The following is a 27,398-nucleotide window of genomic DNA, read 5'->3' as shown; positions in this document are numbered from 1 at the left end:
AAAGGTCAGGGAGATTAACAGCCATCTATTATTATTTATAAAAAAGTAGAGATAGTAATGAAAAATTATCGGGTCCGTAATATATAGATATTAATATATATCATTATAGTCTCTTAATACAAAATGGTAAGTAGTATATTTCTCTGACCTGCTTATCATTATTCTGTGATGGAGTATCATCACAATTAAGAGTATGGCCTGGAAAAAATCAGTCATACTTTGTTTAATGGGTCATCAATATATATTTTTATACCTTCTTTCTGTCTTGCCCCTCACCTGCAAAATGGAGACAGTACAAAATGTTATAGAGATTATTCTTCAATATTACTACATTTTGTTATTCTTTGTATAAAGAAAATCCTATCAACATATATTGACTGAAGCTTGTGAAACTGATTTCTAATCTGAGAGAATTTGGTACAAGTCCTGGGTTAAATTTTTGCACATTTTTTAGACTCAATTTTAACCTCAAGGCAGAATACATGAATTATAATATATTTTTTATTTTATCCATAAACATTTTTTTGGTTTCAAATACAATGTCATTCTGATGATTCTCTTTTTGATACTTGCCTCAAATGCTGAACTTCAGAAATATTGACTTGTTAATGAAAATAGCTTTTCATCTACACAATTTCTTAATGGCATCTTTCATCTGAGCATTTCTCAAGGTGTAGATTAAAGGGTTTAACAAGGGAGTTATCATGGTATAGAACACAGCAACTGCTTTATCAATAGATAAAGTGGCTGAAGGTCTCATGTACACAAAAATGCAGGGCACAAAAAACAAGACAACTACTGTTATGTGGGAGACACAGGTTGAGAGGGCTTTGCGCCTCCCCTCTGCACTGTGGTTTCTTAGTGAACGTAGGATGACCACATAGGAGATCAATAGAAGGAGGAAGTTTAACAGACAAATGAAACCACTATTGGCAGCAACAAAGAGCCCCAGGATGTGGGTATCAGTGCAGGCCAGATTGAGCAAAGGGTTTAGATCACACATAAAGTGATCTATGACATTAGGGCCACAGAATGGCAATCCAAAGATGAACAAGATCTGTATGGTTGCATGAAGAAAACCTCCCACCCATACCACTCCTACCAGCAGGCCACATACCCTTCTGCTCATGATGGTTGTGTAGTGTAAGGGCTTGCAGATGGCCACATAGCGGTCATAGGCCATTACAGTAAGCAGGATGCCCTCAGCACCTCCGAAGAAATGTTCTCCAAAGACCTGGGTCATGCATCCATTGAATAGAATGGTCTTGTTTTCACGCAGTGAGTCTACTATCAATTTAGGAGTATTGACAGAAGAATAACAGGCATCAATGAAAGAGAGATAAGCTAAGAAAAAGTACATAGGTGATCCCAGTGATGGACTGGCAGTGATAGTGACCACAATGAGCACATTGCCTACCATGGAGATGATGTAGATGATAACAAATACAGCAAACACAATTTTCTGCATGCTCGGGTTTCTGGTGAGTCCCAGGAGAACAAACTCTGTCACGTTGTTCCTAATTTCCATGTAGTTTGTGTGTTATTCAGTTACATTATCTGAAAAAATGTTGTATACTTAGTCATGAAAACAAGTAACAAATGCTTCAATTGTACTGAGGTATGAGACTTTTTTTTTTAAAGAATTTTTTCTTGAGAGGGAAGTAAATGTTCTGAGGTCTTGAAGATTACTTGAATTGTCTTCTGTACCTTCTGTCAGTGCAAGAAGTCATTTGTGCACACTTCCTTATTTGGGATGGCTAAGAGTGTAGTTTGAAATAGTTGACTGGGTGCACAGAATAAGTTAAAATTGCAATGGGAGACCTAAGAGGAGTATAAGGTCCACAGAGGAAAAGCTATGGAATTTGTTCTTTATATTTTTTTAAAATAATATTTTATTAGTTCTTTAAGAAATTTTTACAGTGTATTTGTATCATATTCACCCCTGCAAACTCTTTTTAGATCCCCTCTTCTTCCCACACCTAACTTTGTCTCCTTTAAAAACACCTTTCACTACTCTTTATTCTAGAAAAGGAAAACAGGGTCAGATTACTGAGAGAAGGAACAGGTGGATGAAGATGCAAATAGGAATGTTGGGATAATCTTCTTTCTCTTGGATGAAGTGATGTGGAACTCAGTGGGGAAGGTATTTAAAACACTTGATGTAAGGATAAGCAGGCATTGGTGGTGAGAATGTGAAATAGTTCATAATACTTATTGTCTAAATCCAGTTAACCTAATAATTGTTAAAATATATACCTTTCAGGGAATAATTTCTCTGAGTAAGGCACTGTAGTAAAGGTTTTGCACTTATGGCTTCATTCATCACTCGTAACAATCCGTATGGTTGATTGCATTTCATCTGGTTTGCAGATGATGCAATGATTTCAGAGACTAATTGCAGCACCAACACAATATCAGTTATTATCTATGAATTTTAGAAATGAAAAACTATGATAACAATAGTGATCTTAATTCAATCTTTTTGAATAGTGGTTTTTTAAACACTTTACAAACATTCACTATTGAAATCAAATAGATACTAATATAATTTTTGTATTTAATTTTACATATTAGGTAATAAATACATAAAGCAACTAAGTATCGGGTCTGAAAGCAAGCAACTAACAAAAGTCATAGCCCAGTTCGGTCAGATTATACTTGTTAATAATTTTTTCCTCTAAATTCTAGACTTAGGTTCTATATCATTATAATAAACAAATAATCCTGAGCAAATAATTTCCTTTTTATATAGCCAGAATATCTGTAGTCATTTATTACTCTATATAGGACATAGGTTCATGGTGAAATTTTATTACCATGCATGTGCACACACGTGAATGCTAATAATGACATCTTTGAATTCCCCAACATTTGGAAAATGTGGGCTCTTTTATATTGGTCTCTCTGAAACCCTATTTTTTCCCTCTTCAAAATCCACTCCAAACTGTTGTCTTCTGATTCTTTGGTAAAATGTTTAATATTTTTTTTGCACAGTACTCAAGTATACTGGATTTAGAATTGTAAGTGTATTTGCTACAGTCTTGATTTTTCCTAAGAAATATTTTGTGGTATCTTTCATCCTGCTTTTTACAAAGTAAAAATAACAGCACGACCTTAAAAATTGTTAGAGGAATTAATAGGATACATATGAGAATACATACCACAGTGCTATTGACACATATGGAATTTTTATTTATTTTTATGAGTTGTCCATTCCTAAAGTATGAAGAATCAACAATAGGAGCTAAAGAGTTAACCTTGTAATAGATTGAGGAAGAATTATCTCCATAGTTACTTTCACAGAAGGCACAGAAACTCATCTGCAGCAGCCGATCCCAGGAAGGGTTGTCTGTGTTCGTTCCTAAACCTTGGTTATTCACTATATTTAATATTCACATTTATAACTTTTGTGTGTAAGAAGTATATTTAAATGTTTTCTTACTTCCCATGATTAGTCTTGATTAATAGGGAAGTATTTCATGGCAAAAACATGCCAGGAAGCTGCATCCACAAATTACTTAATCTTGCTAAACCTCAAATTTTTATCTGTTAAACTAGGTTAATATTATTTATCAATCATCTTTTAAAGAACTGGATGAAAATGGAAGGTTCTATTACTATATTTAAAGTGTTGAAACATGATGTTTAGTGTTTGAAAAGTAGAAAGGTTTAATAAGATCAACACAATTGGAACACTTACCTTAGTCATTTTAGTAGTTGGAGGGTGATCTTCTGTTTAGGGACCTTGGGAACAAATACCATCTGAAATCAAACTCCTTTTGGAATTTGTAAGTTTCGTTGTTAGAGATGTGACATGGTTGAGAAAGAATCTATTCAGAAAATTCAATATTAAATAAATATTAAATAAATAAATAAAACCTATTTCTTTATATAGCAGAAATGTCAGTGATTCTAGAGTCAATGACAGCAGGTGATAGAGAATATTTCACAGTTCACCCGCTGCCTGTGCAGGCTAGACTACATTCTAGCAAAAGTCAGAAAGTCCCTTTTTTAAAATTTATTTTATTTTTACTGAAAATATGACTACATCATTTCCCTCCCTTCCCTCCCTCTAATCCACCAATAATAGCCTGTCCCTTATTCTCTCTCAAATTCATGGCCTCTTTTATTGCTGTTATATATGTGAATAAATATACAAATAAAACATGAAAAAATAGTTATTAAGAAATTATATACATTAAACATGTTAATTTTTGTAGATTGGTTTTAAAAAGTAAAGCTGTGTAATACAAAGTAAAATATTCTTAAAAATAAAAATTACTCCATCTAACATTTTAATACAAATCCGGATTTTGAATCAGAATGAATTTACTTGTAACACATAAAGGACTGACTGTTGTATGTGGCTCTGGTCCTCTTAAGTAGGAAACCAAAGTCTGCAGGATGCATAGGTTTTATATGAGCCACCTCATCCCTGATCAATCTTAAATGGCAACAAAACACTTCTACTTTACACTGCACAGATAGTTACAAAGGTTCCAGAAAGGTTCAGGGACATTGTTCTTTCTCTCCCAGGAATTAATTACCTCTTTTGATGGAAAGTTTTTTTTATTGTTTTTCAAAAATTATGTATTCTGGAGAGACATGTTCAGGGAGGAACCTATTCTTGAATGGGGACTTTATATTCCCTACACTTAGAACCTAAGTCTTCCAGTGAACCCACATTATTAAGAAAGTGGATGCCATGTGAATAACAAAGGGCCATAAATACAGTGTGTGGATTTGTGATGTATTTTTTCTGTTAACTTATATTGAGAGAATTGTTCTGTTTTCAATAGTAGATCTTTTCTGAAAACTCACTACTGCTTACTTGAGATCTAGAGAAGTGAGGGCATAAATGTTTTTTTTGATGGACACTGAATAACCATGTTTTCAAATCTGCCAACCCTTTCCCACATCTCCAACAGTATATTCTACATATTAACCCTCTGTTAGATGTATAGCTGGTAAAGACATTTTTCTATCCTGTGGATTTTCTCTTCACTCAAGTGATGGTATCCTTTGTTGTAAAGAAGATTTTAGTTTCATGTGGTCCTATCTATCAATTGTTGGTCTTCATGCCTGTGTTACTGGGGTCCTGTTAGACACTCCCTTACTGTGTCTATAAGTTCAAGTATATTTCCTATTTTATCCTCTACAAAAGTCTTATGTCAAGGTCCTACATCCATTTGGAGTTGAGTTTTGTTCAGCGTGAGAGAAAAGGACATAATTTTATTCTTGCATATGTAGCTATCAAGTTTGACTAGCACCATTTATTCAAGATGTTATCTTTACAATGTTGACATCTTTATAAAAGAATCAGGTGGCTGTAGGAATGTGAGTTTATATACAGGTCCTTAATTCTACTTCATTGATCAATGAGCCTGTTTTTATGGCAGTATCATGCAGTTTTTATCACTATAGTTCTGTAATATAATTTGAAATCTGAGATGGTTATACCTTCAGCAACTTTTCTGCTGTTTAGGGTTATTTTGGCTTTCTTGGGTCATTTGTATTTCCATATTAAATGTAAAATTGTATTTTCAAATTCTCTGAAGAACTGTGTTGAAATTTTTAAATTTATTTTATTTCTTTTCTTTTTTCTTTTATTGAAAATAGTTTTTTTTCATCATAAAGTATAAATGGCCAACACAAAATGAACTCAATGCCATCCTTAGGGGTTCTTTTGTCAGAGTGTTTTTTGTACCTTATAGGTCCTTTGAGTATATATTATGGCTTTTGGATATTGTGTTTTTATGTGTTTCCTGTATCGGATTTTTAAAATGGGGATTGTGTTGAATCTGTAAGTTGATTTTGTTAGGATGGCCATTTTAACAATCTCAGTCTTACCAATCCATAAATATAACAGGTTTTCCCATCTTTTAGTATCATTTTCAATTTCTTTCCAAAGTGCTTTAAAATTTTCATTGGAGAAGTCTTTCAGTTTCTTAGATTCACTTCAAAGTGTTCTATATTTTTTTGAGGCAATTGTAAATTGTATTATTTCCTTAATGTTTTCCTTGGCATGCTTGTCATTTATATATAGTAAAGCTACTGATTTTTCTGTGTTAAGTTTGTATGCTGCTACTTTGATGAATGTATTCATCAGCTGTAAGAGTTTTCTGGTGGAGTCTTTTATTTACAGAAATACATCATCTGTAACTAAGTATACTTTGGCCTCTTCATTTCCTATTTTTTTTTTTTTTTTTTTTGGTTTTTCGAGACAGGGTTTCTCTGTGTAGCTTTGCGCCTTCCTGGAACTCACTTGGTAGCCCAGGCTGGCCTCGAACTCACAGAGATCCGCCTGGCTCTGCCTCCCGAGTGCTGGGATTAAAGGCGTGCGCCACCACCGCCCGGCTTCATTTCCTATTTTTAGCTCCTTCATTTTCCGATTGCTCTAGTTAAGACATCAAGTATTATGTTGAACCGGGTGAGGGAGAATGGACACATTTGTCTTATTCTTGATTTTAGTGAAAATGGTTTTTTTTTCTGTTTAGAATCATGCTGGCTGGGGTCTTTCTGCATTGCCTTTATTATGTTGACATAGGATAGGTCTACTGTATCCCAGAAATTATGACTCAAATGGACCAAACAGATATCAATAGAACATTTCACCCAAGCAGAAAAAAATAGACCTCATTCTCAGCGCCTCATGGAATCTTCTCCAAAGTTGACCATATTCTAGGTCACAGAGCAAGTCTCAACAGATAAAAAATTAAGTAATCCCCTGTATCCTATGAAACCACCATGGGTCAAAGTTGGATTTCAAAAACAACAGAAACAGCAGAAAGCTTACGAATTCATGGAAACTGAACAACTCTCTACTGAATTACCAATGGGCCAAGGAAGAAATAAGAAATTAAGGACTTCCTAGAATTCAATGAAAATGAATGTACAACATACCCAAACTTATGGGACACTATAAAAGCAGTGCTAAGAGGAAAGTTCATAACACTAAGTGCCTGCATGAAGAATTCTTTCACCGGCAACTTAACAGCACTCCTGAAAGCTCCAGAAGAAAAAGAAGTAGACACACCAAGAGCAGTAGATGGCAAGAAATAATCAAACCAAGAGCTGAAATCAATAAAATAGAAACAATGAGAACAATATAAAGAATCAATGAAACAAAGAGTTGGTTCTTTGAGAAAAATCAACGAGATGGACAAACCTTTATCCAAACCAACTAAAACGCAGAGAGAATATCCAATTTAACAAAATCAGAAATGAAATGGGGAATATAACAATAGACTCTGAGGAAATCCAGAGAATCATTAGGTTATACTTCAATAACCTGTACTCCACAAAATTGTATATTCTCAAAGAAATGGACAAATTTCTTGATAGATACCCTTACCAAAGTTAAATCAAGAAGAGATAAACAATTTAAATAGACCAATAACCCCTAAGGAAACAAAAATAGTCATTAAAAGTCTCCCAACCAAACAAAGTCCAGAGACAGTTAATTTTAATGCAGAATTCTATCAGACTTTCAAAGAAAAGGTAATTCCAATCCTCAAATTATTCCACAAACTAGAAACAGGAAGAACATTGCCAAATTCATTTTATGAGGCCATAGTCACACTGATACCCATACCACACAAAGATACAACAAAGAAAGAGAATGACAGACCAATTTTCCTCATGAACATTTATGCAAAATACTCAATAAAATACTGGCAAACTGAATCCAAGAACACATAAAAAAGATCATCCACCATATCATGATCAAGTGGGCTTTAGCCTAGAGATGCAGGGATGGTTCAACATATGAAAATCTGTCAGTGTACCCCACTGTATAAACAAACTGAAAGAAAAAAACCACATGGTCATCTCACTAGAGGCTGAAAAAGTCTTTGACAAAATCCAACATTCTTTCTTGAGAAAAGTCTTGGAGAAATCAGGGATATAAGGAACATGCCTAAATATAATAAAAGCAATATACAGCAAGCTGATGGCCAACATCAAATTAAATGGAGGGAAACTCAAAGCAATTCCACTAAAATCAGTAACAAGACAAGACTGTGCACTCTCTCCATATCTATTCAATATAGTAACTTGATGTTCTAGCCAGAGCAGTAAGACAACATAAGGAGATCAAGGAGATACAAATTGGAAATGAAGACATTAAAGTATCATTATTTGCAGATGATATAATAGTATATATAAGTGACCCCAAAAATTTTACCAGGAAACTCCTACAGCCAAAAAACACCTTCAGTCAAGTTGCTGGATACAAATTTACTAAAAAAAAAAAAAAAAATTAGTAGCTCTCCTATATACAAAGGATAAATGGGATGAGAATAAAATCAAGGAAACAAAACCCTTCACAATAACCACAAACAATATACAATGTCTTAGGATAACTGTAATCAAGTGAAAGACCTGCATGACAAGAACTTCAAGTCTTTGAAGAAAATATTTGGAGAAGATATCAGAAGATGAAAAGATCTCACATGCTCATGGATCAGTAGGATTAACATAGTAAAACTGGCTGTTTTAGAAAAAGCAATCTACAATTTCAATGAAATTCCCATAAAAATTCCAACACAATTTTTTACAGACATTGAAAGAACAATACTCATCTTCATATGGAAAAACAAAAAACCCAGGATAGCTAAAACAATCTTGTACAATAAAAGCACTAATGGAGGTATCACTATCCTTGATTTCAACGTCTACTACAGAGATATAGTAATAAAAACTGCATGGTATTGGCGTAAAAACAGACAGGTCGATCAATAGAATTGAGTAAAAACACAGACTGAATCCACACACCTATGGACACGTGATTTTTGACAAAGAAGCCAAAATTATACAATGGAAAAAAGAAACAATCTTCAACAAATGGTGTTGGCATAACTGGATGTTGGCATTTAGAAGAATGCAAATAGATTGATATTTATCATCCTGTATAAAATTCCAAGTTCAAGTGAATCAAAGACCTCAATATAAAACCAAATACACTGAATCTGAATGAAGAGAAAATGGGAGTAGCCTTGAACACATTGGCACAGGAGACAACTTCCTGAAAATAGCACAAATACTATAGGTATTGATAATAATTGGGACCTCATGAAACTGAAAAGCTTCTGTAAGTGAAAGGACACTGTCAATAGGATGAAATGGCATCCTACAGAATGGGAAAAGACCTTCACCAACCCCACATTTGACAGAGGGCTGATATCCAAAATATATAAAGAACTCAAGAAACTAGACATCAAAGCCCCCAATATTCCAATTAAAAAATGCAGTGCAGATCTAAACAGAGAATTCTCAACAGAGGAATCTCAAATGGATGAGAATCACTTAAAGAAATGTTCATAATCCTTAGCCATCAGGGAAATGCAAATTAAAATGACTCTGAGAGTCCATCTTACACCTGTCAGAATGGCTAAGATGCTGGTCAGGATGTAGAGAAAGGGGAACACTCCTCCATTGCTGGTTGGAGTGCAAACTTGTACAACCACTTTGGAAATCAATATGGCTGTTTCTCAAAAAATTGGGAATTAATCAACCTCAAGACCCAGCTATGCCACTCCTGGGCATATACTCATAGGACCCTCTACCATACCCAAAGGAAAGTTGCATAACTTTGTTCATAGCAGCTTTATTCATTATAACCAGAACTTGAAAACAACCTAGATGTCCCCCAACCAAAGAAGGGATAAAGGAAATGTGGTACAATTTCATAATGGAGTATTACTCATCTGTTAATAACATTGACATTATGAAATTTGATGACAAATGGATGGAACTAGAAAATATCATCCTGAGTGAGGTATCCCAGATGCAGAAAAACAAACATGGTATGTACTCACTTATAAGAGGATATTAGTAGTAAAGGATAGCCATACTACATTCCACAGACCCAGAGAAGCTAAGTAACAAGGAGCCAATTTCACTGTGAAGGGGAAATAGAATCACTGTGAAGGGGAACTAGAATAGACATCACTAGTGGACTGGGTGGGAGGGCTAGTAGGCAGGGCTATGGATGGGGGGCTGAGTATGGGAACAGAAGGGATCAGGTGATGGAGAATGGAGGGAGAGAGTACTGGGAGAGACAACTCCAATTGGGGAGCATCTCTGGGATGAACTAGAAACCTAGCGCAATGGAAATTCCCAGGAATCTATGAGAGTGACCCTAGCAAAGACCCCTAGGAATGATAGCTATAAAACCTGTAACCAGGAAAGACTTCCAGTTGAGGGATTGGAACCCCAACCCAGCCAAAAATTCATTGCTCTACAATTTGTCCTGCCTACAAGATGTGCCAGAGTAAGATGACACAGAAATTGTGGGAGTGGACAACCAAATGACTGGTCCAGCTTGAGACCCATACCATGAGAGGGAGCCCACCCCTGGCATTGCCAGGAGGGCTAGGACTAAGAGACAAGATAGCCCAGGGATCTAGGATAGAACCAACATGACTGGCAAAAATAAAAAAAAAATGGAATGATTCTTAGTGATATTCTGCTATACTTGTGGATTGGTACCTAGCCCAGTCATCATCAGAGATGCTTTATCCAGCAATTGATGGAGACATACACAGAGGCCCACAGCTAATCATTAGGCAGAGCTTAGGGAAACCCATGGAGGAGGGGGAGGAAGGGTTGTACAAACAGAGGGGTCAAAGATACCACAGGAAAACCACAGAAGCAACTAACTTGGGCTTATAGGAGCTCACAGAGACTGAACTGAAAACCAAGAAGCCTGCATGGGAATAACTGCATATATGTTATAGTTGTGTAGCTTAGTCTTTTTGTGGGATTTCCAATAGTTGGAGCAGGGGCTGTTTCTAATTCTTCTGCCTGTGTTTATGACCCTTTCCTCCTACTGAGTTGCCTTGTCTAGCCTGAATAGGAGAGGAGGTGCCTAGTTTAACTGCAATTTGATATACCATGGCTGATTGTTATTCATGGGAGGACTTCCCTTTTCTGAAGAGAAATGGGGAGGAGTGGATTGAGGGAAGAAGAGTTATGATGTGTATGGGTGACTGGGAGGAAAGGAGGGAGGGGAAACTTTGATTGGGATGTAAAATAAAAAATCTAAATAAATATACAAAAGAAAACAAAACAAAAATTTCCTGTAGCCCGGTATGATGGTGAAGGCCTTTAATCCCAGCATTTGGGAGGCAGAGGCAGGTGGATCTTTGTGTTTGAGGCTAGTCTGGTCTATAGAGCAAGTAACAGGATGGCCAGGGCTACACAGAGAAGCCTTGTCTTGAAAACAACAATAATAAAAACCACAAACAAACAAAAAACAAATAAATAAATAAAAAAAAGTAAAGATGTGTGTGAAGCAGAAAATTCAATAAAATTGTGTGTGTGTGTGAGTGTGTGTGTGTGTGTGTGTGTGTGTGTGTGTGTGTGTGTGTGTATGTGTTTTAAATTTCCTGGAACTAAATGAAAATGAAATACAACAAATCCTCTGGGACACATTGAAAGCAGTCCTCTGTGAGAAATTTCTAGCTTTAGGTGCCTACATTAAAAAATAGGAAAGCACAAATAAATGACTTAATGATGCAACTCAAAAATTCAGAAAAACAAGAACACACCACACCTAAACCCAGACAACAGCAAGAAATAATAAAAATCAGAAGTCAATGAAATAAAAACAAAAGAAAACAATGCTAAGAATTAATGACTCTAAAGCTGGTTCTCTGAGAAGATAAACAAAATAATCAATCTCTTGACTCAACTAGTCAGAAGAAAAAAAGGCAGGACCCAAGTTGAAAGGATCAGAAATGAATGTGGAACATTACAATAGACACCAAAGAAACTCAAATTATTATAAGGGAATATTTAAAAAACTTGAACAATGATGACCCAGAACTTGTGGGAGTGGCCAACCAATGACTGGTGTCACTCGAGGTACAAGACACAAGAGGGATCCTGTTTTTGATACTGCCTGGACAGCCAGAACCAGAAGCTGGATGGCTCAGAGACCTAGGGTAGAACCAAACATGACTGATAAGTATAACAAAAAAGTTAATATAATGATTCCTAATGATATTCCACTGTACCCATAGATCAGTGCTTAGCCCAATTGTCATCAGAGAGGCTTTCTCTAGCATTGACAGGAGCAGATACAGAGGCCCACAGCCAAACATTAGGCAGAGCTCAGGGAATACTGCACAAGAGGGAGAGGAAGATCCGTAGGAGCCAGTGTGGTTGAGGACACCAGGAGGACATGGCCCACAGAATCAACAAGGCAGAGCTCATCAAGGCTAACAGAGACTGAGGCAGCAACTGTGGAGCCTGCATGGGTCTGTGCTAGGCCCACTGCATTACATGGTGTGGTTCTTTAGTTTGAGGTTTTTTGTTGGACTCCTAACAACGGGAGTAGGGGTGTCTCTGATTCTTTTGCATGCTTGTGGGACCATTTTCCTCCTGCTGGGTTGCCTTGTCTAGGCTTGCTATGTTTATGCCTAGTCTTCTTGAATCTTGTTATGCCATGTTTGGTTGATATCACTGGGAAGTTTGCTCTTTTTTGAAGGGAAATGGAGGAGGAGTGGATCTGGGGGAGAGGGGAGGTGGGGATGAAAGGATGGGAGGGAGGGGAGACAGAGGTTGGATGTTTTATATGAGAGAAGAATAAAGATAAAGAAAACCCACAAAAAACCTGTACTCCATTAAGTAGGAAAACCTAAAAAAAAAAAAAAAGATGAATTTCTAGATCCAGCCAAACCACCAAAACTAAACCAAGAAGAAATTAATAAACTAATCAGTCCCATAACAAATGAGGAGATTGAAATCGTAATAAAAAGGTTTAAGGCTGAAAAAATTCCAGGGACAGATGAGTTCACAGCAGAATTATATCTTCATAAAAAATCTACAGTCAATCTTAAACTATTAAAAAAATCTTAAACTATGTTAAAAAGTAACACTCCCAAACTCCTACTAATGAAGTCAGTATCACTTTAATAAGAAAATCAGGTAATATGAAAGCAAGCAACAGCAAGAAAAACTAAAGGCCATGGTCCCTGATGATTATTTACAAATGGCCGTGGGACATGGTGGAACAGAAAAGCCTCTGTTTACAACAGAGAGTTCTCAAAAGAAACAAAAACAAAACAAAACAAAACAAAACCAAAAAAAAAAAAAAAACAACAAAAAACCACACACACACACACACAAAAAAACCAGATAGAAACATCTCAAAAATATTCATCGTCTCTAGCAATTAGGGAAATGCAAATCAAAGCAACTTTGAGATTGGCAAATGTCAACAATGCAACTGACAACAAACACAGGAGGAAGTGTGAGAAAAGGGAATCCTCATTCTGTTGGTGGAATTGCAAAGTTATATAGCCCCTATGGTAATCAGTCTGGAGAATTCTCAAAAAGCTAAAAATCAATTTACCATATGGCCCAGGTATACCATTCCTTGGCAAACACTTAAAGGACTCAGCATCCTACTCAACAGGTACTTGCTCAGTTATGCTCACTGCTTTTCTATTCACAATATGTAGGAAATGAAAAGAGCCTCATTGTTCTTCAACTGATGAATGGATAATGAAATGTGGTACATTCAAGAAAAATGAAATTTTGCAGGTATGGAACTAGAAAAGATCATGCTGAATGATATAACCCAGACCCTGAAATGGAAAAACATCATATGATTTTTCACATTGGAGGCCCCTAGCTCCAAATCTTCAGAAATGAGTATATATTCTGGAGTAACTTTGAAATCCAGGAGAGCAAAAGGGATCATTGCTGGAGTAGGGCATTGGGGAGCCATAGAGAGGAGAATAGCAGGGCATAAGAGATCTGACCTGGGAAATCAGAAAAAAGGAAATCAAAAAAATGAATTAGGGAGGAGGAATATAAATACCGAAAAGGAGATATCATGATAGAGGGAGACATCCTGGGGATAGGGAGATACCGGATGCTAGGGAAGTTCCAGGGTCCACAAGGATAACCCCTTATAGGAGCTTGGAAGACAGACGCTGAGAACACTAGTGAGTGAGGCAGTGTGGACTGGGGAGGCCCAGCTTAAGTGGGATCAGAGGGGAGCAACATTCACTTCTGGGCTAGAGATCATTCTTGTGATATTTTGGCACAGAATGTGTCCCACTCCTCCCACCATCCTAAGAATCTGCCTGAAGCTAAATTGAAGAGTTTTGGATTCATTTCACTGGCAAAGGAGATTTCAAGACAGCCTAGTATTGACTTTCTTGTGACTATTATCACTCTTACACAGATCTACAATGAAAAAGAGCAGGCAGGGAAAAGAAATACAAAGTGTACAATGTGGGGAGAAAAAGGGCACCAGGAAATTTAATGTTGGAGCCAAGTCTTGTGCTCAAAGAGATAAGTTTAAAGTAGGCTGGCTGCTAAATGGAATAAAAGGAGTGGTGCCCTTAGGGCAAGATCTTACCCAGCAAATTTTCCAACTTATAAAAGGGAAATGCCTAAGAAATCTGCTTTTAAAGCAAAGGAAGATTTGTTCAACTAAGGAAAGCATCAAAAAATCAAAGCTTACGCAAATGTGATTCAAGAAGCGGGCAAGGTTCTATCCCAAGTAGGCAACAGAATTTGGTAGCATAGGCCACAGAGTTCTGGCTTCGGAGTACTGAAGGATAAGTTGCCTTGGTCATGATGTCTCCTCACAGCAATAGAAAGGTAACTAAGACAGCCACTTCTTCAAGCTCTTGAGCAGTGCTTTGGCAGAAAACAGCTGTGATTGTTGTGTAGTTTCCACAAGGCATCCATGAATCTTACTATGGTCAGTACTAGTAGTATATGGTAATTGGCTGGCTGCTTGACCTACTGTCCTTTGCTTATATTAAGCATGGCTCCAGGGAAGAATTTAGTATCTGTTAATTAGAGAATCAAATCACCCCATACTCCCAACATATTTGCTTATTCATAGAAAATACACACACAAAAGGAATAAATACAATGAAGATTTATAATTAATATTGTAGTCATTTTAAGAGTGTTCAATGGTGTTTTAATAATGTTTTACACCCATCCAAGACATTAGGGAGAAGTTATTTCTAATATGTCTCAAAACCACAACTATCCCATGAGGCTTTCTTTACCCAGCTAATGTGGTGGTATGTCCATGGGGATGTTGGGCTATGATTGTTCATTTCTTTTCTGGTATTGGGGATTGAACCCAGAGTCTAAAACTGCCAGATCATCTTTACCACCGATCTTATACCCTTAGCCTTCTTTGAGACAGGTCAATTTTCATTTTGTAGTCTCCCCTCCTCAGCCTCCTGAGAGGCTGGGATGTAAATATGCACAACAGTTCTTATTCTGAGTTTTCTAGTCCTCGGATCAACTCAGTCCCTAACAACAGGACTCTTCCCAATTGCTGCACTCTGAAAGTCTGATGAGTGACATTTTGCATTACTTCCCTAAAGCTAGCTTGTCATGTAGGAGGAATCACGTTTATACAAAATATGTGAACTAAATTTAAAGTTTGTAGGGACTGTGGCTTTTTCCTGCAGTTAGAATCATTCATCTGCTGCTGCTTTCAAGGTTGTTTGCATTCTCCCATTTATCCCAATCCAGAGACCCAACACTGAGGTTGAATTACTTTGTGCTTCTCTGGCTCTTCTTTTTACCTTTGCTTCATAGGTTGCTGGCACATTTTTCTTGGCTCCAGGAATTCTTCTGTTTTTCTCCTTGAAGTAGATTCTCCTTTTTTGTCTTGATTCCTCTCTCTGCACTAATACAGATGCTTTGAAAAAGAAGGGCCTCAAGTCGGGAAGGAGATGAGATAAGAACACTAGAGGGAGTTGGAAGGAGATAGTGTGGATGGATATGATCAATATATTACATAAATGTATGAAATTTTGAGGAATGAAAACATATTTAAAAACATTAAAAGACAGACAGAAAGACAGACAGAAAAAGGCTCAGAATTAACTTTAGAAGGCTCCTTACCTAGGGACTTTTAAATGAATTGCTGATGTCTTGGTGTCTTAGTTAAGGTTACTATTGTTATGATGAAACACTATAACAAAAGCAACTTGGGGAGGAAAGGGTTTATTTGACATCACAGTATATCATCAAAGGAAGTCAGAAGCAAGACAGAAACCTGGAGGCAGGACCTGATGTAGAGGCCATGGAGGAGTGCTGCTTACTAGCTTTCTCCTCATGGATTGCTCAGTCTGCTTTCTTATAGAACCCAGGACTACCAGCCCAAGGATGGTACCACCCATAATGGGCTGGGCCCTTCTTCATCAATCACTAATTAAACAAATGCCCTATAAGCTTGCCTACTCTTACAGAGGCATTTCCTCAATTGAGGCTCCCTCTTCTCTGATGATTCTAGTTTGTGCTGAGTTAACACAAAACTAGCCAGTAATTAGATTTTCTGTCCTAACTTTAAAAATGGCTTTTTATTAAAAGTAATCAAAATGCAGAGTTGTGGAGACCAGTCCAAGGATACATCTATAAAATATGTCTGCCCCCAAGGCTCAAGGAACATTGCAGAAGAGAATGCAGAAAGACTGTAAGAGCCAGGATCAGGGAGTTTCTTGTGAGATTGGGTCCCCTATGAATTTAAGAGGCTACACTCATAAAGTCTCACCAACATGATCACCCAAACATAAGCTGAGCAAGGATGACATGAATAGATGCACCAATGTGGATGGGAAAAGGTCACAAAGCCTCAAAGATCTATGGGCAACTAAAGAATGTTGAGTGGGAAAAATAGTGTTCTCTAGGGAAAAGCACGCCAATTGGTCATATAATACCAGTCAGCCCTGAAAGCATACATATAAGTAACACACAGACTAGTCATCTCTTTGTCTATGCATGCCTGTATCCATCTATCTATCACCTCCTACTGATTTCATGACTCTAGCAAAAACTGATGAACAAAAGACCCTTAAAATAAAGCATATTTATTAATTATAATAAATTACATGAAATTTACTTATTATAAGGAATGCATGTTTATTATAATATATTTGGTCATGTGGTTATGTAACTTTCTTTATGGGATTGGGGATTGAATTCAGGGCCTTGTGCATGAGAGATAAGTGTGGTCCCCAGTAGATGGATGTTTCTCACCCACTTGCCTGTTCCCAAATACCTGGCAGCTGCTTACCAAATAATTGACTTGGAGGCTTAATATAAATTATAAATACTTGGCCAATAGCTCAGGCTTATTGCTAACTAGCTCTTACATTTTAAGTTAATACATATTCCTTATTTACCCTCTGCCATATGGCTGTTCCTTTATTAGCATGGCACGTTCATCTCCTGCTCCCTCTGTATCTGGTGGCAACTCTCTCGATCCCCCTTCTCCTTTCTATCACCCTTAGTTTGGTCGCCCTGCTTATACTTCCTGCCTGGCTGCTGACCAGTCAGTGTTTTATTAAACCAATTTGAGTGACAAATCTTTACAGTATACAAGAGGATTATTCCACAGCAGTCCCCTTGAGTCATATCTCTAATCTTTCATAGTTATGGAAGCTTAAAAACTCCAAGGTCTACAAATGACTGGAGATTTAGCAGAATTTGTAGTATAGTTATCATCCAAGACTTGATACCAGAACAAGGACAGGCAATAATGTAGTTTCATAGTGAATGCTGGCAGGAAAAGCTGCTATTACAGTTCAAATTAAAGACAGGAAAAACGGCTGATGTCTCAGATCATAGGAAGCCAGGCTGATGGAGGAATTTATTTATTGTCTTTTTGATATATGCATGCATTTAATTGATTGGATGAGACTTTTTCCATTTTATAAGAAAATTCTTGTACCTTATTCACAATTTAAGATCTCTCATTCTCCAGTGACATAAACAAGAAACCGTTTTGTTTATGACTTTCTCTAACATTCATCCTATATCAAGACCTTTTGTTTATAACTAGTACATATTCCTTGAATTTTCTCAGATAATTAGTTTAGGTGGAGGTGCATAGGTGGAAATACTGAGATTGTAAGAGCCAGAACATCAAGAAGTCTGCTGTGAAACAATCTTTCATAGAAAGCCTTTTAAATGTTTTCCTTCTTCATGATATACTTTCAGATCAGCTTCACGCCTATGCATTCTACTGACAACTTTATGTATATGTGTGCTAAGAGTATGTGTCTTTGTGTTTTTGAATGTATATAGGCACATGTGCATATATATGCATGTGTGTAAGGATGACAGGGGAGGAGACTGAGCGTCTTCCACTGTCATTATCCCTTTTTTCTTTTTTTTTGAGGCAGGGTCTCTCAGTGAACCCTGAGCGCACTGTTTAGCTTGGTTGGCTGGCCAGTGAGCTCTGAGATTCTCTGATCTACCAATGCTGGGGTTACAGAATCATGCAACCTTTGCCCAGCATTTTAAATTTTTCTTTTATTTTTGAGATTACAATATAATTTCATTATTTTATATATATAATATAAACATCATTTCCCCTTTCCTGTTCCTTTCTCCAAGTTCTTCAAAATATTCTTTCTTTTTCTCTTTTAAATTAATCATTTCTATTTTTCACTATTTGTTGTTACATACATTAATGTGTATACATGTATATTCCTAAATATATGAATACAATCTGCTAAGTCTGTATAAGGCTACTGTATAATGTTATATGTTTTTAGGGATGACCATTTGGTATTGGACAATCAATGGTGTGATTTTCCCTGGGGAAGACTATTTCTCATGTTCCTAACTCTGCTTAGTTGCTGATTGGGTTCTGGGGGCCTGGAATGAGGTCCCCATGTTTGCACAGCAAACACTTTGGTAAGTGAGTCATCATCCAGCTCCTGACTCCATCTGTAATGTTTTGCCTCATATTGCTATTTCTTATGTAGGAATGATTTCTTGGGTTGTCTAATTTTGTGCTAATACAAAATGCACTTTTACTTTCTAATCATTTATATTACTATGTTACAATTTTTTTTCCTAATTCTTAAAATGTCCTAATGGGTACTAAGCTAAGTTAAGAGAAGACCTGGATTTTTCCTTATTTACCATCAAAACAGTAGTAAATGTCACTGTTTCTGATAGAGTCACTGGGCTCAGAGTAATTGTTGATTAGTGCATAAGAGACATAAAAACCTGAATGTATTTATCCTGAATTTGTGTGTGTGTGTGTGTGTGTGTGTGTGTGTGTAACAGTATGTATCCATTACTTTTCTATTGTTGTGATAAAATACCATAACCAAAGGCAACTCATAGAAGAAATGGTTTAACTTAGTTTATGTTTCCTGAGAATAAGAGTCCACTATGGTGGGAGGCATAGACCCAAGGGACAGATAAGGCTACGGGAACAGGAAACTGAGAATTCACCTCTTCAGCTGTAAGGGGGAAGCAGAAAGAACAAACTGGAGTAGGGAAAAACTATGAAATCTCAATTCCAGCTCCAATAATGTGCTTCTTCCAGCAAGGCTGCATCACTTCCCCCAACAGCACAGCCAACTAGGGACCAAGTGTTCAAGTATCTGAGCCAATGGGAGACATTTCTTATTTAAACCACCACAGGCGACACATGCATTTCAAATGTATCTTATTTGTAATTGACATACAATAATTACACATATTTATGGGGCATCGTATGATACTTTATTACATGTATATGATGTACAATATCAGACCAGTATATCTATCACCTCAGATATACATCATGTCTTTGTACTGGGAACATTCAGTTACTCTTTAGTGGATATTTTAGAAAATTCAATTAATTGTCATAAAACTTGCATCACCCACATGCTATAGAACATAAGAAGTTATACCTCCAATTCAGCTTTATCCGTTAACCACCAAATCTCTATGTCTCCCTCCCTCAAATCATCCCCAAGGATAAGCTCACTTTAAAAAACAGCTTTAAATAATAGACCATTACTTAAGTGTAAAGTGGTTGAAAGAGAGAGAATTGTTCTTCAGAAAATGAAATCTCGATGAGAGCAGAGAGAATATTAAGGCAACATTGTCATTCATATGCTGAGAATCCACGTTTGTCTAACGTTTCTGTTGCCATCAGCTCACAGAGTGTGAAGGGAGAAGAGTGGCCTGGACAACCAGTCTTACTCTGGCCACTGTTTCTCAGTCTTAAGGTTTTAGTACTTGCCCTTCTGTCGGTCCCTGAAAATGGGAAGACTATCAGTACCCACCTTTGGATTGCCAGAGAGATTATATTTCACCACTAAGATGTATTATTTCTTCACTTTTTACTATATGGTAATCATGTGACTACTTATACAAGGATGAGTGATTGAAAAACTCTGAATTCAATAGAATTTCCCAAATATGCATGGAGTGGATGCTGTCGTTTCTTACACCCATTTCTAATCTCTTTAGTGAAGAAATTGTAAATAAATTGCATAACTAGTTTTCTCCTCATCCAATAAATGCACCTTGCTAAAATTATAGAAAGTACCTGTTTTATTTTCTGATTCAATTTAATTCATGCCATGCTCCAGATATGTTCATTTATTACTTGAAAGAACTTTTGTGCTACCTAATTTCTTAATGGCATCCTTCATCTGAGCATTTCTCAAGGTGTAGATTAAGGGATTTAACATGGGTGTTATCATAGTATAGAACATAGCAACTGCTTTATCAATAGGTAAGGTAGCTACAGGTCTCATGTACACAAATATGCAAGGAACAAAGAATAAGACAACCACTGTGATGTGTGAAATACAGGTAGAGAGGGCTTTGTGCCTTCCCTCTGCACTGTGGTTCTTTAGGGAGCGCAGGATGGCTACATAGGAGACCAGCAGAAGGAGGAAGTTCAGCAGACAAATGAAGCCACTGTTAGCAGCAACAAAGAGTCCAAGAGTGTGAGTATCGGTGCAGACAAGGTTGAGCAAAGGATTAAGATCACACATAAAGTGATCTATGACATTAGGGCCACAGAAGGGTAATCGGACAATGAACAGGATCTGTATGGTGGCATGAAGGAAACCTCCCAACCATGACACTCCCACTAGCAGGCTACATAGTCGTCGACTCATAATGGTTGCATAATGAAGGGGTTTGCAGATGGCCACATAGCGGTCATAGGCCATCACAGTCAGCAGGATGATCTCAGCACCTCCAAACAAATGCTCCCCAAAGATTTGAGTCATGCATCCATTGAATAGGATGGTCTTCTTTTCACAGAGTGAATCTACTATCAGTTTAGGGGTGCTAACGGAGGAGTAACAGGCATCAATAAAGGACAGATAAGCCAGGAAAAAGTACATGGGAGATTCTAATAATGACGTAGAAATTATGGTGATCACAATGAGCACATTGCCTGCTATAGAAGTGATGTAGATAAGAAAAAACACAGAAAACACAATTTTCTGCATCTTTGGGTTCTCTGTGAGCCCCAGAAGAATAAACTCTGTCACATTGTTTTGGCTCTCCATTTTATTTCATGTGATAGCTGGTTATATCATCTGAAAAATATCAATACAACCATGAATCTATTAAAATTTTCTACCTCAATAAGCCTCAGATCTCTGTATTCTGTTTATTTGTGAATTTTCATGAGATTTTTATTTGTGTTCTAAAAAAGATTCTGAATTCTTCACGTTGCTTCTCAGGTGATAACTCTCTTAAGAGATCAATATGAGGAATTTTTATGAGTGTGTAGGGCAAAGGACAACTGAATATACTTGTCCATCTGTTGTGACTCAGTGTCTAATTTATAGTAGATTTTATGCTAGTGGAAGCTGAACTTTAATAAAGAGGTAGATGATGTGTGAAAAGACCATGAATGCAAAGCTGAAGCATGCTCTTTATGTTTATATGAAATGATGAAACTTAGCAGGTATATGAATATGAGTGGAAAGCTAAAAAGGAAATTGAAGAAGGGGAAATATTGGATACTAATGAGAAGGTCTGAGGTTGAGTACTAGAAGGGAAGCCAGAGAGAGGAGTTCAGACCCTACTTAGAGTAGGTGACATAGAAGTTCTAGGGTGTAATTGCTGGGAATATAGAGGATACAAGGACTGTGATGGAAGTCAAAAAGCGGGAACAGAGTGTGGGAGAGGAGGAGAGGAGATCCAGAAAAATTTATTTCCTTGAAAAATGACATAATGAATCCTGATATTTTGTATTCTGATAAAAATGTGAACATTAAAAATTATGCTTATTAAATCTAATAATTTCACAGTAGTACTGTCTACTTTCATGTGATCGAGTTTTTATGAGGCATGACATCCAGTTTCCTGTGCACATGTGCCTTCCTTAATGTTTATAACAATTTATGTGGTTGACATCGTTTTATCTATTTCTCAAATGAGGCAAGAATCATGAAGATTAAATGTAATTTGTCACAGCAACAAGAACAAAATTTCAAAAATGACTAATCACTGAGTATACTATGAATTTGTAGATATTTCCTGATTCTTTCTAATTATACTCTTATAAGATGGTCACAATAGTTATTTTTACATTATTTAAAATACTAGAAAATAGAACTACAGAAAGTAGCAATTGAGTCCAAATTCAAAGAATTAATAAGGAACAGTCAAATTTACAATTCAAGTTATTTTTATGGTTTTATTATTTTACTTTAAATTTCTGATTACACTCTATATTGTTATAATAAGTAAACTTTAATTATTTTTATTTAGTCTTTTTATTATGACCAAAATAATATAATTATTTTCATACTATTTTAGAGTAAATTTATAGGGAACACATTGTTCAATTCACACAATGTCAATCTTTCCACTCTCAAGTATTAAGAAAACTGTGGTATTGCACTTAGTGGCAGAGTCTTGGATTTTGGCCTCTTTCATCATCCCACTCACCTCTAGTATAATTGCAAAATGAAGTCTTCAAGATTGTCCTTCAAAATGTTGTAAAGCTCTCCAACAGTAGCTATAGGGATATTTTAGAACCCCAACTCCAGATTAGAATCCTGGTTCTTCCCTGTGCCATTTCTTTTTTAGGTGCATTTGTTGGCATATTATGTTATTATTTCCTCACCTATGACGTGAAGATGTTAAGATACATTTTATAAATTGTTATGAGAATTATTGCAAGGAATATATAGGAAAATATACCACAGAATAAAAAGTAGAACAATACCATAGATAAGAATTTAACCACCTGATAAGCTCATGGAGAGTCATTACAAATATCACTCTTCAAGATATCATAAAATCATGTTATCTACAGCAGTAATCCCATGAAGGATTTTCTGTGTGCATAGAGTAAACCTTTGGTAATTATGCCACCTAATGTTTGTATTTAAATCTTTTGTGTATATGGAATGTACTGAAACTTTCTTTCATAATTTGTTTGGATTTTTTTCAGACAAATGCCAGATTCATGGTGTTTTGCTTCAGAAAGCTGTGTCCTATAAATCCTTTAAAAATTTAAATTTCAATTGCATTATGAGTGAATCTTAATTTTTAAATGTCACAGACTTAAGGTGAGGATAAAATAATATATAAATATATTTGAAAAGCATTGAAAAATAATTATCATCATACAAGCAAAGTAAGAATCTTTTATAAATATCAATCCCACTATAAAACTTACCTTAGATGGTTCTAATAATGTCTGGGAATATCCAAACACAACACCATCTTCAAATTGACCTTCTATAAAAATAATTTATTTCAATGTGAAACATATACTACACTTAGAAAAAGATTCACTTAGATAATTTGATATGAAATCAAAAGTTGAGTCTATTAATCCAAATCTCTCCTAGCCTAAAGCCTCTTAACAATGTTACAGAAAACTTGGGATTTGAATTTTTAATAGATTTATAGAGAGAAATGATACTCAAAGCAAAACTGTTGCTTCTGCTGGGTAGAAGGCAGATAGTGTGGAGGAATTATATTTAGACAAATCACTCTACTAATGATGAATCCTGACCTGCAGATATTAGCAGCAAAAGCTGTTTTTATCTTGGACTATACAGATATTTAAAGAGGACCCACAAAGATACAGAGGCATTGTCTTGTAGCTGTTGGGTTTTCTCCTGGGATTAATTATCTCTTTTGATGGAAAGGATTTGTCTTGGAGGCAGATATTCTGGAGAGACACCATTGCAAAAAAGTTGTTTGGTGGGGAATTGTATTCTCTGAATTGTAATGAAAGCTGGTGGCATTCCTTTCTCTATGTCATCTCAGGTTAAGAAATCCAAATGCCATGTTGATATCAAGGTGGAATAACTTCAAGGTGGAAAACTACGTTTTTTGTTGTTGTTGTTGTTGAGCAACAGCACAGAAGCACCTTCAATTTTCTTATAAGCATTAAAATTTCTCTGAAAATGCACTCTTTCTTGCTAAAGCAATGGGGGCATTAATGGGAGCCTTAAAACTACTTTCCTCCACATGTTGGTCTTCTTTCCAACCATATCTTAATATATTTTGTAAAAGTAGTCTAAGATTTTGTGTTTAAGTGTTATTTCATATGTACACAATATAGCATAATGACAACAAGCAGTCTTAGTAAAGAATTTAGCATCTGGGCAAACTGCTTTTTCATAGTAAGAAACAACTACCCTCATGGCAAATTTCAAGTGTGTAATATAGAATCACTAAGTACAATCACTTGCCTGTACATTGCTTCTACAGCATTCATCTGTCTTAAGTCCTTGGCTATTACCTTTCTACTCATGTCTTTGACATGGCTGTTTTCAGCACCCAGTTGTAGGTGAGATCATAGAGTATTTGAATTTCATTTGATTTCTTTCACTTAGTGTAATGCCTTCCAGGTCCATAAGTATTGCTTCAAATGGCAATGTTTCCTTCATTTTAAAGATATAATGGCATTACACACACACACACACACACACACACACACACACACACACACACACACACACACACACACATCATATCGGACCTCCTTTCAATCTCTCTGTGTCACTTTTTATTCCTTCATACTTTGATGGACAATTAAACTGATTCTATATATCAACTATTATGAATAGCGCTGAAAGGATCATATTCCTAATGGTTATGCATATTGAACATGTTTTATCAAGTACTTATTTGTATTTATAACTCTTCTTTGAGAACAGTCTATTCAGATCATTAGTACATTTGTTGATCAGGTAAATTTTCTTTTTCATTTTTGCATTTTTATATGTTATAGATATTATTCCTCTGGTGCACAGTTTGCTGTAGGCTGTGCCTTCACTGTGCTGATGGTTTGTGTTGCTTTGTGGAAGTTTTTTTTGTACTTTGCAATCACATTAGTCAGTCCTTGGGATTTTTCCTGTGCTATTAGAATCTTTTTCAGAAAGTATTTTTCTATGGCTATATCTTTAAGTATTTTTCCCTTACAGTTTCAAAGTTTCTGGTCTCACATCTTGATGTATTAATAAGTTGTGAGTTATTTTGGGTAAATGTCAAAATAGTAAGTGAATAAGATAAACAAGGAGTCAGAGAAAGAGGAAAAAATAGAAAAGCAAGTTAAGGAATTGAAAAGAAGACCCCAAGTGCACAAAAATTATGGAATCTCTAGAAAAGACAAAGAGTTAGAAAAGTTTTAAAAAAAATAAAAGAAAAAGAAAAAACTAAAGAAATAATTTCCAATAAGATAAAGTTAAAAAATAAAATTCAGTAAATGTCCAACTGAAAAGAATAAAATAAATTAAAAAGAAACTCACAGTAGGGAGAGAGTCTTTGACAGCAATATAACTGACAGAGGATTAATATTGAAACTACAGAAAGATACCCAAAACAAAACAAAATAAGACCACAAAGAATCAAGAAAAAAAAACAACTCAATTACAAATACCTATGTACTTGAACAGAGAGTTTCAAAAGAAAAAAACAGTGAAGAAATATCTTAAAAATGTTCAGCATACTTTAATTTTTATAGATGACTAACTACTAACCTGTCTTTCTTTATCATCCTAAATAGCTCTCAAGGACTAAAACTTTACATTACATTTTTAAATGAACTGCATAGGTACAATACCTTAAACAGGAGTAGAAACATAGATACAGTATAACAAAAGAAACCCTTAAATTTGTACCAATATCCAAAATTCCATATTAATGTAAAATATTTGAGAATAGTTCAAAAGTAGACTCACCACTCCACTCTTTTATCTGACCATTTCTATATCATATTCCCCCTTTTTCCCTTTAGAAAGAGATATCTGAATCTACTTTCTTTTGTTTAGCTTTTTTACTGACCATGAACAATAGCCACTTGTAACCAACCCCTACTAAATGATGACAAACAGCCATAACACACCAAATGACCAAAAACCATTCACTCCACTTCTTGGAACTGTGGGTGTCATGTTCTTTAGCCTGCTTCCTTTTGTCTGGGGGTGACGGCATCTTTAGGGGACCCTGAGAAACTTGGAATAATTGTAAAGTCCTGGGAGAACTAATTGTATTGTTTTCTGTTTAGTCTCTGGGTGATGGGAAAGTGTAGAGCTTATCTAAGTATTGGCTGAATAGTCTGTGAGGCTGGACTATCTCTGCTAGCAGCTTTGAAGTTGTTCTGGATGCAAAATTTTGAAGAAACTATAGTAGAAGCATTCTGAGAGGCTGATCATCTGGGATACTTGTTTTTAAAAATGTCTGGTATTTTTTTTCTGAAAACACATAAAGCTTTAAAGGTAACATGTATATCTGCATTAACACAAGTATGGAATGTGTGGTATGCACAAGTCAGGTAAAATTTGTTTTTGTTTTATGTTTGAGTAGGTAAAAGGCATCTATCAACTTTATAAGTTCATCTGGACTGTATAACCAAACTGTAATATAAATCTCCATCCATCCATATGAAAGAATGGCATGTAAAAATAAGTCATGAGGATTCTGTAGCCAACAAGATTTATCATATCTCATTCAGTCTCTGAGCTGCTCCCATGTCAAGGGATCAGCATATAGGTCACCTGCCCTGTGGTCTTTCTTGGCTTTTTCCTTCATGTCTGTAGCCAAGAACCTCAGGAGATGTCCCCCTATCAAATCTGATCTTTATTAATTTTGAAGAGAACCATAACTTTTTGTTTCCTGTGGAAACAAAGGTATAACTTCCCACCCAATGCAACACGATTTTCCATTCTGAACTTTCATTTTGGACCCAAAGCATCCCTAAAGTATATAGACTGGTTTAATTCATCAATCCCTTCCATAGTCATATCTTGCAACAGCTGCCATTTGCTCATCAGCATTAAAAAAGTTCAGTCAACATACAGGATCCAGATTCCCTGTGTATTTCCCATCTTTACATGGCTCATTTTTTTTATATTACTTTACTCTCTCTTTAAAGACTTTAGTATTCCTAAACTATTTATTTATTTTTCTATGACAATGTCTATTTTTTACTGTATCTGTTTAAAGGTTTTCTCAGTCTGGACTACTTTATTGTGTACCTGCAGCCTTCTCTGACTATGTGAGCCAAGCCTTAAACCCACCACTTGGCTCAGGCCCACAGGCAGCAACTGGGAGCCACATTTCTGTACACCACCATGGCCCACCTGAGAGACTTCAGAACTAGGAAGCCACGTCTGGCT

At 36.1% G+C, this 27,398-nt stretch overlaps 2 protein-coding genes across 2 annotated transcripts; both read right to left on the bottom strand.

The window, feature by feature from the left end:
- Nucleotides 1-622: 622 nt before the first annotated feature.
- On the bottom strand, nucleotides 623-1,528 carry LOC128101351 (olfactory receptor 4C46-like). The gene has a single exon (XM_052724410.1). The coding sequence runs from the start codon at nucleotides 1,526-1,528 to the stop codon at nucleotides 623-625; it is 906 nt and encodes a 301-aa protein (XP_052580370.1).
- Nucleotides 1,529-20,384: 18,856 nt separating this feature from the next.
- Nucleotides 20,385-21,314, bottom strand: LOC128101556 (olfactory receptor 4C13-like). Its single transcript, XM_052724799.1, has one exon. It carries the CDS (start codon nucleotides 21,312-21,314, stop codon nucleotides 20,385-20,387), a length of 930 nt encoding a protein of 309 aa, XP_052580759.1.
- Between the last annotated feature and the right edge of the window lie 6,084 nt (nucleotides 21,315-27,398).

Source organism: Peromyscus californicus, unplaced genomic scaffold, assembly GCF_007827085.1.
Source record: "Peromyscus californicus insignis strain IS unplaced genomic scaffold, ASM782708v3 Scaffold_7__1_contigs__length_154581171, whole genome shotgun sequence".
NCBI lineage: Eukaryota > Metazoa > Chordata > Mammalia > Rodentia > Cricetidae > Peromyscus > Peromyscus californicus.
This window is presented reverse-complemented; position numbering and strand designations above follow the sequence as displayed.

Bases quoted from the DNA above. Each gene is read 5' to 3' on its own strand.
- LOC128101351 (XM_052724410.1), bottom strand. From the start codon at position 1,528: ATGGAAATTAGGAACAACGTGACAGAGTTTGTTCTCCTGGGACTCACC.
- LOC128101556 (XM_052724799.1), bottom strand. From the start codon at position 21,314: ATGGAGAGCCAAAACAATGTGACAGAGTTTATTCTTCTGGGGCTCACA.